General features: G+C 38.6%; 1 protein-coding gene across 1 annotated transcript; it reads right to left on the bottom strand.

Moving 5' to 3' along the window:
• Positions 1-2,734: 2,734 nt before the first annotated feature.
• ARMH2 (armadillo like helical domain containing 2) lies at positions 2,735-9,941 on the bottom strand. The gene is made up of 2 exons (XM_012557734.2): positions 6,609-9,941; positions 2,735-3,646 (listed from the first exon to the last, which is right to left on the bottom strand). Exons 1-2 carry the CDS (start codon positions 6,874-6,876, stop codon positions 3,219-3,221), a joined length of 696 nt encoding a protein of 231 aa, XP_012413188.1. The 5' UTR covers positions 6,877-9,941; the 3' UTR covers positions 2,735-3,218.
• Positions 9,942-10,196: the final 255 nt, after the last annotated feature.

The raw sequence follows: 10,196 nt of genomic DNA, 5'->3' as shown, positions 1-10,196 counted from the left end.
TATTTCCTTTCTTCTGGTGGCTGTGGGCTTTTTTTGCTGTTCTCTTTCTATTTGTTTGAGTCGTGTAGTTCATGTTTTGATTTTTGTCCCTAAGAAAGAAAATTTTAACCTGATGAAAGCTATCTACTTATTTCTAACATACTTAATGGTGAAGCTTTAGAAATAGCTGCAAGATCAAGAACTAGACAAAGATGGGCCACCATTCAGATTGTTTTGGAGGTCTCTGACTGGTTCAATTAGACCAAATAAAGAGGATAATTATGGGAAGGAAAGAGAAAAAACTCATTTACATATGAAAATCCAAGAGAAACTAGGAACAAGAAATTAATGGCCAGATTTGAGAATTGTTGTTAGTTGCTGTTGAGCTGATTCTGACTCATGGCGACACCATGTGTACAGAGGAAAACTGCTCCATAGGGGTTTCAAGGCTGTGACCTTTTGGAAGCAGATCACCAGGCGTGTCTTCTGAGGCACCTCTGGGTGGGTTCAGACTGACAGCATTTTGGCTAGTAGTCTAGCATTTAACTGTGCCATCCAAGGACTCCTTTTAAGAATAACAACCCCAAATTAGTTAACTTTTTTATATATCAGCACAAACCAGTTTGAAAATAATGGGTGTAGGGGAGTGGGGTGGGGAGAGGACATATGAAGAAAACTAAACTCTTCCTAAAAGATGTCAAAAAACATTTTTTTTCTAAAGAGAGATTTTTGAATATGTCACACGTCTTCCTGCCTTTATCAGGTTTTTTATAAGCAATAGAAATTGGCTCTGTCTAACAAGGAAAAATGAAATTCACTGGAAGAATATAGTGCCTCTGAAGGAGCAGAAACCAAGGCAGATCTGGGAATCCTTTGTTGTTGTTGTGTGCCATAGAGTTGATTCCAACTTATAGCAACCCTAGATCATAGTAGAACTGCCCCATAGGGTTTGCATGGAGCGGCTGATGGATTCGAACTGCCAACCTTTTGGTTAGCAGCTAATCTCTTAACTACTGCACCACCAGGGCTCCATTGCACCAGTATGGCTCCTTAAATTAGTGATAGCTACCCAGGAAACTAAGCAACAAGCAAAAACAGAGAACAAAATTCCAGGGAAAACAAAAAGTTGTACAAGAAAGGAAATGAAATCATACTACATTGTGTGTCTCAGCCATGAAAAATGCTAAAAAAAAAAATTATTTTGATAAAAAATTGCGACAACTATATTCAAAGAGAAAGGAGGGGAAGTGTAAGTAGGCAAGAAGTGCTAGATTGCGAGATCTCATCTGCCATATTGAGGAGTAAAACGAAAAATGCCTAAAATTGAAAAAAAAGTCAAGAATGAGCAATGTGTGTGAATTATTTAGAAATATGGAAATAAATAAATACCAGAAGAAACAGCCAAAAGATTGCTTCTGGGAGTATGAATCAGGAAGAGGTTAGGGGACTGCTGTTTCTCATTAGAGGCCTTGAATTTTTATTTGACTTTTACAACTATGTATTTGAGGAAATCAAAAAATTAAAAAAAAGAAGTCATTTCTGACAGTGACCCAGTCTTTAAACAACATCTAATACTGTAAAGAGTGGGTTTTAGTTTGAGAAACTCTGTTAAACAATTTATCCACAAAGGATGAAAATACACATTTGCTCAGTAGAGCAGAGCTTTTCCTGGTTCTGTTGTTAGCCACCGTGAGGTCAGCCTCCAACTCACACAAGCTTCCACTAGGGGGTGGTTGAACCAAATTCAGGTCTCCTGCATGGAGAGGGAGAATTCTACCACTGAACCACCAACGACCTGGTTCTAAGGTCAGAAATTTTCCTCCGGGATCCTCATGAGGGGAGCTCCATGCAATGATATGATTAGCATCCCTCACCACATCCCTACCATAAATATAAGCAAGGATTACAATATTCCTTTTTTTACAACTCCTTCAGTGAGAAGTGAAGCATAACTCTAAAGCACAGCCGAGACAAAGCATTTCTGTGGAAGATGAAAGTGCATAATTCAATCAATGATGGCTGGGACTTAAGCTAGAGGTAAACGTTAGTGTAGTTAGAGAAACAAACAGGTGAATAATCCTTTAGGCACTTTTCCATAAATACTGTATTTTGTGATAAAAGCTTTTGAGGAGTCTGGGCAACACAAACTTCAAGTATAGGTATTCTGTTACATATTCTCTAACAGACAAAATAGGAAGAGTGAAATTCTTTTCATGAAAATCTAAGAGCCTAACTTTAGGCTGTCTTGAGGTGTCTGATCACATGGCACTCTCTCCACCCAGAACTGTGCCTGTGGAGTTGAGGGCTGTTCCCGGGGACTGTTAATTTCTCTGAACTTCCAGTCAGCTTTTTGTGCGGGAAGATCATGCTCTGGCAGCAGGAAAAAGCCCTCATCCCAAAAGATGGCAACTGGAAGAAGTCCTGCATGGAAATAGTGAGGTCTGAACAAATATGGGGAGTCCCTGGGTGGTGCAAATGTTAACATGCTCGCTGCTAATGGAAATGTTGGAGGTTTAGGTCTACCTAGAGGTGCCTTGGTAGAAAGACCTGGTGATCTGCTTCTGAAAAATCAGTCACTGAAAACCCTGTAGAGTACAGTTCTACTCTGACAAACATAGGGTTGCTATGAGTCAGAATTGTCTCGACAGCAACTGGTTTGGCTTTTTTTTTTTTTTTTTGAAAGGATACAGGTGGAGCAACAGTGCCTACTACAAGAGATGACTGTGAATCAGGTTAGGATTTGGCATTTCTGCGTATCTTGGCTTAATGTCATCTAAAACCAAAAAAAACAAACCTGTTGCCATAGAGTTGATTCTGACTCATAGTGACCCTATAGGACAGAGGAGAACTGGCCCATAGGGTTTCCAGGGAACGGCTGGTGGATTCGAAGGGCTGACCTTTTGGTTAGCAGCCTGAGTTCTTAACCACTATGCCACCAGAGCTCTATAATGTCATCTAATAACCCCCCAAATTCACCATCACTCCTAACATATTATATAGGTAATGTATCTTCCAATGAATTCGCATCTTACAAACAATTTTTATGAGATCGTTTTAAACAGCAATGCTTTTCAGAAGTTTGGTCATTATAGTAATTGTATGCAAATTTATAAAGAGGTCTTCAACTACCTAAAAGAAAACACTGATGAATAATACATCAATTTTTATTATTTATTTCATTTTTTCCAGGATGGAACAATGGTGCAGACAACTGCATCATGTCAATGAGTTTAGAGAAATTAATTCCTGTGAAAACCAACTAGGAAATACAGCACCTCTGCAAAATTCTCAGGCCATCCAGACCAATCTTCAGTAGCCAGTATTTCCAGTTGATATTTGACAGAGCTGTAGTCTCTAAGTGCCTTCATGCAAGACAAGTTATTGCAGGTCATGACAGACAGAACATAGCAAGTCCAACATTTAATGAGGAGGTGGCTGTTTATTTCACTTTTGATAGAAGACTCACATCTTTTCTCAATAAACCTAACGAGAAGAGGGATAAAATTTAGATGTTTGGCTCTTCTCTGGCTGACAGGGTTTAAGTAACACCAGCATGCTACACTTTGGAGCAGCAGGATCTTTACTTTTGGCACCATCTCATGATTTTTCAACAAGTCATATACTTCTTTCATGTACTCAGCTGCAAATTGCCCAGCATTTGGTCCTCCTGTAAAACAAGCATTTGCATTCCAGAAGTATTTGGTATATCTAGTTGCTAGTCAACATTTTGGAGTGCTCCTATGTTGTGCTTATATTCTTGTTGCTAAATAGGTGAGACTTCGGGTACTCTGAATTGTCTAGTCTTTTTCCCTGTGTCTTACACTGCTGTGAAGATGAGAATGTGTATGCTCAACCACAAAGTGTGTGTTGATAAGGAAGGAGTAATATGTAAAGTGGAGTCCCTGGGTGGTGCAAACAGTTAATGAACTTAGCTGCTATCTGAAAGGTTTGAGTCTACCTAAAGGTGCCTTGGAAGAAAGGCCTGGTGATCTGTTTCCAAAAAATCAGCTATTGAAAACTCTATGGAACACAGTTCTATTCTGACACACATGGTACACCATGAGTTGGAATCTACTCGATGACAACTGTTTTTTAATGTGTAAAGCACTGGAAGGTCATTGCCTGCCAAAGGCTCCCACCTATTGCTTTAATCAGGCACCTAACAGTGAGTATTGCAAGGTGAATACAACGTGGCTGTGTTCACCTAGCAAGTCTGGTCTCTCTCATTCCTGCTTCTCTACCTTCAGTACTTGAAAACAAGGGCATTAGAGTAAACAAAGAGAAAATCAAAGCCCAAGAAGCAAAGCCAGGATGTAAGTGGTTGGAGAGAAGTTTTTCATGTATTGTTGGTTATTGCCGTCCTATCCCTCCACATTTTTTGTCCAACTCTTCTGCAGGTCTAGGCCCAACCTGACCTCACAAGGTTTTTGTTTTTTTTTTCTGGCCACTGACCCAGCCTGGTCCTAGACTCTACTTTCACCATATACTTGAACCCCAGCTCTTCCTAGTTCAAATAAACCTCCAACTTCAGCAAGGTTACTAGCCAAGAAGGCATTGGATGAAGACTCTTTAGATGGTGAGGACTGGTTGGCATAGTTGACCAGATTCTAGCCACTGGAGTTTTGATCCTGCTTGGATTTCTCTTACTTGCACTATCACAATCCAATGGGCCCAAGAATATTCAGCTGTAAAGCTTTAGCTGAAGCCTGGGCATAAACCCTTCCCCTTGCTTCCTACCAGCTCAGCTAAGGCAGTGACATTTTAAAACAGAACTTTACTAAAAAAAAAAAAAAAAAAACCAAACTGAAGGATTCTGATCCCTTTATAATTAGCTAGCTCTGTCCCTGAATGGTGGATACAGGGAAGTGAGTCTCCCCCATGAACTGGGCACCATTTTACCCTCCTTCACATGAGAAGCTCCCGAGCTTTCTGTATCCCCTCTAGCTCTGACACTGGTTCCCAACCATTTTGACTCCTCTTTTACTGTTTTCTCTCATGGACACCATTCTTTGAAAGACTTAGTCTATCAAACAAAACCAAAAAAACCCCAAACCAGTTGCCGTTGAGTCGATTCTGACTCATGGTGACCCCATGTGTGTCAGGGTAGAACCGTGTGCTCTGTATGGCCGTGATCTTTCAGATATACATTGCCAAGCCTTTCTTTTGAGGTGCAAAGCTTCTGGTTAATAGCCAAGCGCTTAATCATTTGTCCCACCCAGGGATTCCATCTATCAAAGTACATCTAAGTACAGGTATCCCCTGCTGTTCGAAAGTTTGTTTTACACTACTTCACTTTTACAAAAGGCCTACATTAGTACCTGTTTTTGCTAACCTAAAGAAATCCGAAGAGAATTTTCATTTTGCAGAAGAAAGGCTAAAGGAGAAAGTAGCATTCAGCGTTCGTTTTGCAGCAAGCTGTTAAAGAGGCAGTGTGCACCCTGAGCAGTGAGAGTGACGTCACCCAGCTCCTTCCCCAGGAACTACACTGTACATACATTATTTCTGCTTTATATAGGCTGTGTATTTATCATATCATTCCTGCCCTTACTATATGTCAGTGTTATTTTAGGTTTTATGTGTTGTTTGGTATGGTTTGGTAGGTTATTTCTGAGGTCTGGGAACACTCAACATTTTTTCCCCATATGATCTAATGGTAATTGCTTCTTTGTTTTACACCATTTTGGCTTACAAAAGGTTTTATAGGAACGCTCTACTTTCAGATAGCAAGGGAAACCTGTAATTCACTGTTAGATTAAAAAAAAAAAAAAATCAATCCATCAAAGACACTTGCAGCTGCCATCTAGAGCTTCTTATTAGGAGATGTGTTATTGAGAACTAGCTATAAAATTCCTTTACATATCTTGAAATTTCTTAGAAAAAAAAGTAGAGTGAGTTTGGATTTGAGAATCATTAGAGCAGTGTGTGTTTAAGGTGGTTTACCACTTATTTTCTAACCAAGTACACATTAATAGTGTAAGCACTGGGCTGCTAACCCAAAGGTACGTGGTTCGAACCCACCAGTTGCTCCATGGGAAAAAACTGTGGCAGTCTGCTTCCATAAAGATTTACAGCCTTGGAAACCCTATGGGGCAATTCTACTCTGTCCTAGAGGGTCGCTATGGGTCGGAATTGACTCGATGGCAACGGGTTTGGTTTGGTTTTGGTAGGTGTTTTGGAAACATTAAGTTCTTATTGATTATTCTAAGTTGTTTTCTGAGTAACACATTTTTTACAAGATAAAAAATATCAAATAGTTTTATGCTGGGTTGGAATCATATCGATAGGTTGTAGTTATATCAACTCAGTATAGATTCTTTGATTTTTTTTTATGGTAATGAGATCTTTGATAGGCAGTTTTGGTATATATATGTATATTTTAAATTAATAAAATGGGAAAACACTTAAGTAGTGGTTTATTTAATGGACACATTCTTTTAAAATGTGAGATTCTTGAGGAGAAAATAATTAGTAGTATCTTTGGTGGTACAAAGATAAAAAAGTAACAATTTAAGCAAAGGAAAGTTGTTGGAATTTTAAGACTAGAGTTATGAAAATCACTAAATTACAGTGTTACAACAAGCAAAAGGATTTTGAAACACTTGTTTTAGCATTGCTGGTTGGATCAGTACCTGTGAAGGACAACATTCCAACTCTATAGGCAGCTTGAGCTCTCTTCTCAATGGCTAGAGATTTATTCCTCAACATATGACCTAGTACCAAAATTTTTTCTTTGTGAAAAATACTCTCAGCTGAAGATATATGTTCTTCTTCCTTCTTTGTAACAAAAAACCCCTTAACGTTGACTGTCCAGAATTTCTGGAAGCCCTGATATAGTCTCACAAAATATTGATAAATCTGAATCCAAAATCGCTTACAAAAACCATGGCTCTTAGCCATTGTGTAAAAAGGCCAATGGTGCTTCAGCTATACCACTGGCAGTAACATGAGTTCATAGTCAAGAACTCTGGAATGCGTCCCTAGCAACACTGTAGAATGGCATTGGTGGCTCAGTGGTAGGATTCTTGCCTTCCATGTGGGAGACCCAGGTTCAATTCCCGGTCAATGCACCTCATGCACAGCCACCATCCATCAGTGGAGGCTTGTGTGTTGCTATGATGCTGAACAGTTTTCAGTGGAGTTTCCAGACTAAGACTGACTAGGAAGAAAGGCCTGACTACTTCTGAAAATTAGACAGTAAAACCCTATGGATCACAATGGTCTGAACTCCAGATTCATGTTCAGTCTCCAACTGATGTCTTTATTTGGATGTCTAAGAGGCTTCTCAAATAGAACATATCCAATACGGAATTACTGACCTTTCCTAAACCTATTGCTTCTCAGTTTTCTCTGTCTTGGGAGATGGCACGCCACCCCTCTGGTTGCTCAGGTTAAAAATTGTGGATTCATCCTGGACTTCTGTCTTTTTCTTACATCCCACATCCAATCTATCAGGAAATTCCATTGGCTCTACTTCCAAAATACATCCCAAATGCCAGACATTCTACAAAAATCTGCCAGTACTCTTCAAATATATTAATGCCATGGAAGTTAAAGAAAAAGGGGGGGAGGGGTTACTGTTCTAGATTGACAAGACATCTAAATTCAACATGTAATTCTTGGTTGGATCTTGTGTATATACGTATGTGCGTGCGTGCATGTGCACGTTTGTGCCTATATTATAAAGGATGTTACTGGGATAATTAGGGAAATGTAGACCTGTGTTGTCCAATACTGTAACCACTTGCCATATGTGGCTATTGAAATGTAACTAGTGTGAATTGAGATGTGCTATAAATGTAAAACACACACTGAATTTCAAAGACTTAGTATGGAAAAAAGAATGTAAAATATCTCAATAATTTTTATATTGATTACATGTTGAAATGATGTTTTGGCTATATTTGGTTAAACAAAATATATTATTAAAATTAACTTCTCCTATTCTTTTTACTGGAGCCCAAGTGGCACAGTGGTTAAGAGCTCGGCTGCCAACCTAAAGGTCAGCAGTTTGAATCCACCAGCCTATGGGGGCAGTTCTACTCTGTCCTATAGGGTTGCTATGAGTCAGAATCAACTCGACAGCAATGGGTTTTTATCCTTTTTACTATGTAAAATGTGGTTGGTTACTAGGAAATCTAGACCACCAAGCATGGACCTTCCTCAGGGCCTTTGCACTTATTGTTCCCTCTGCCTAGAATGCTCTTCCCACAGATAGCCATATGGTTTATTCCATTAGTTCCTCCAGTCAGTCCTCAAAGGTAAATTTCTCTGACCCAGAAAGGCCTTTCCCAACCCAGTGAGGTCTCCCCGGACCCAGTGAGGCCTCCCCGACCATTCTCTTTAAACCTGTGATCTCTGCCTTTACCACCCTTCCTAACCTGGGCAATCATTCTTCCACTTCTCTGCCTTACTGTCCTCCACCCACCCCCCGCCCACACACCCATGCAACCTCTTGCCAGGATATGGGCTTCATGAAGGCATGGAATTTTTTTTTTTTTAACTCTCTTTTGTTTGTTTTTTCTTCACTGCCGAATCTCTAGTGCCAAGAACAGTCCCTGCCACTTACCTTGTTCATGGTAAGTATGCAGTAAATACTTGTTGAATAAATGAAAAGATAGAGAGCTGGGTTTTTAGCAAATAACTATTGTTCTCTGCATAAAGTGTACTTACAACTTTCTCAGAATCAAAAAAGGTAATATTTATTTAGTAAGAGCTACTGTCTCCAGCATAATGTCTGGAATAAAAAGATTTTTTTTTTTCCTTTTTGAGTAGTTTTTCTGATATAATAAGAAATGCTGGTGTTTTCTGCTGAATTTAGGTTTACAATTTTGCTTTACAATTTTGTGAAATAACTAAGGCAGTTCTGTTAAACAGTATAGCAACAAACCTTATAGGGGAAATTGGTTTTTTACTGCTGATTCAGTAAAAGCAACCACTGGTATTTTAGTGAGTTACTCAGTAAATACTTTCAAAGTTTTGGGGCTCCTGTGTGATGATGCTGGCAGAATTTGGCTGGTAGCACACTCAAAAATCAATGAGGACTCTTTTTTCCCTCAAGGAGCTAACAGTCTGCTCATAGATATCACAACTCCAAAATACAGCTCTTTTTTCCCCTCCAATTAGCTTTACATCAAATTTGAGAAGTAAATATTATCCCTATCTATAGATAAAGACATTTCAAGATAAGAATAAACTCAAGTCAAGAATGAGCTATAGTGTGTTGTATAAATACCAACTCAAGAAAGGCATATGAAAAAATACAGCAGACTCTGTACATGAGACTGGTAATTCAAAAATAATTTTTATTTTAACTTACATGATTGAAAGAGTGATGAATACAAATGCCACAAAACTAAAAGCGTCCCCCTGCCCCGCCCCAACCAAAAATAAAATGCAGAAGTGAATAAAAAAGATATGGAATTATTCACTCATGCAATATTCAAAATATTTTAAAAAACCAAACCAAACAAACCAAAAAACCCTGTAACATCTGTGATATGACCGCCTATAAAAAGAAGTATTTCTACCATTTAACAGTACTACAGACTGTACAATGTGCCTTTAAAATGAAGGAAATAAGCATATATATAATATGTATAAATTTACAAGTATGTACATTATAACTTCACAGTTGAAACACATTATTTGCCAGGAAGCCTGACAAATGATTTTCACGTTGAAATGACATAAAAGTCCTTTTTAGAAGACTTGCTAAAATGTAAATATTTAAAATGACATCTAAATGATACTTTTTACAAACACATCCATAGTACAGTTGATATTCCACAGTTTTAATTACACTCACACATGTTATTTTGATACCTTGGCATACCCTACCTTGTATAAGAGGAAGAAAAGCTATTTAATAAAAACTACTGAATGATCTTGTACTTTATTTAATGGACTGTCTATCCTGATACTTAAGCAATCATGGGATCTGTTGTTTAAAAATATTTGGCCAAGAAATTCTACCGAACAGTGAATGATTTCTCTGAGACAGTAATCATCCCTCAGGCTTCCTTCATCCTGATGTCATGGCCATTTTTACAGAAGCAAGGACCACCTCTTAATGTCCCTCCACCCCCACCCATTAGGATTCCTCCAACTTCTTCTATCTCAAAGAGCATCACAGCTTTCTATATCCATGACTTTCGGTTTTGATTTATCTTAGCAGCAAAACACCCGTACGGTAAAAGTATCATAAAAAATGGCTCTCA

Source organism: Trichechus manatus, unplaced genomic scaffold (assembly GCF_000243295.1).
Source record: "Trichechus manatus latirostris isolate Lorelei unplaced genomic scaffold, TriManLat1.0 scaffold00115, whole genome shotgun sequence".
NCBI classification, from domain to species: domain Eukaryota; kingdom Metazoa; phylum Chordata; class Mammalia; order Sirenia; family Trichechidae; genus Trichechus; species Trichechus manatus.
Note: the sequence above shows the minus strand (reverse complement) of the source record. Positions and strands in the feature narration are given on the sequence as shown.

Excerpts from the sequence above, each read along its gene's own strand:
- ARMH2 (XM_012557734.2), bottom strand. The coding sequence starts at position 6,876 with ATGGCTAAGAGCCATGGTTTTTGTAAGCGATTTTGGATTCAGATTTAT. Across the intron at positions 3,647-6,608 it reads TGGAATGTTGTCCTTCACAG|GAGGACCAAATGCTGGGCAA; the intron begins GTACTGATCCAA and ends CTTGTTTTACAG.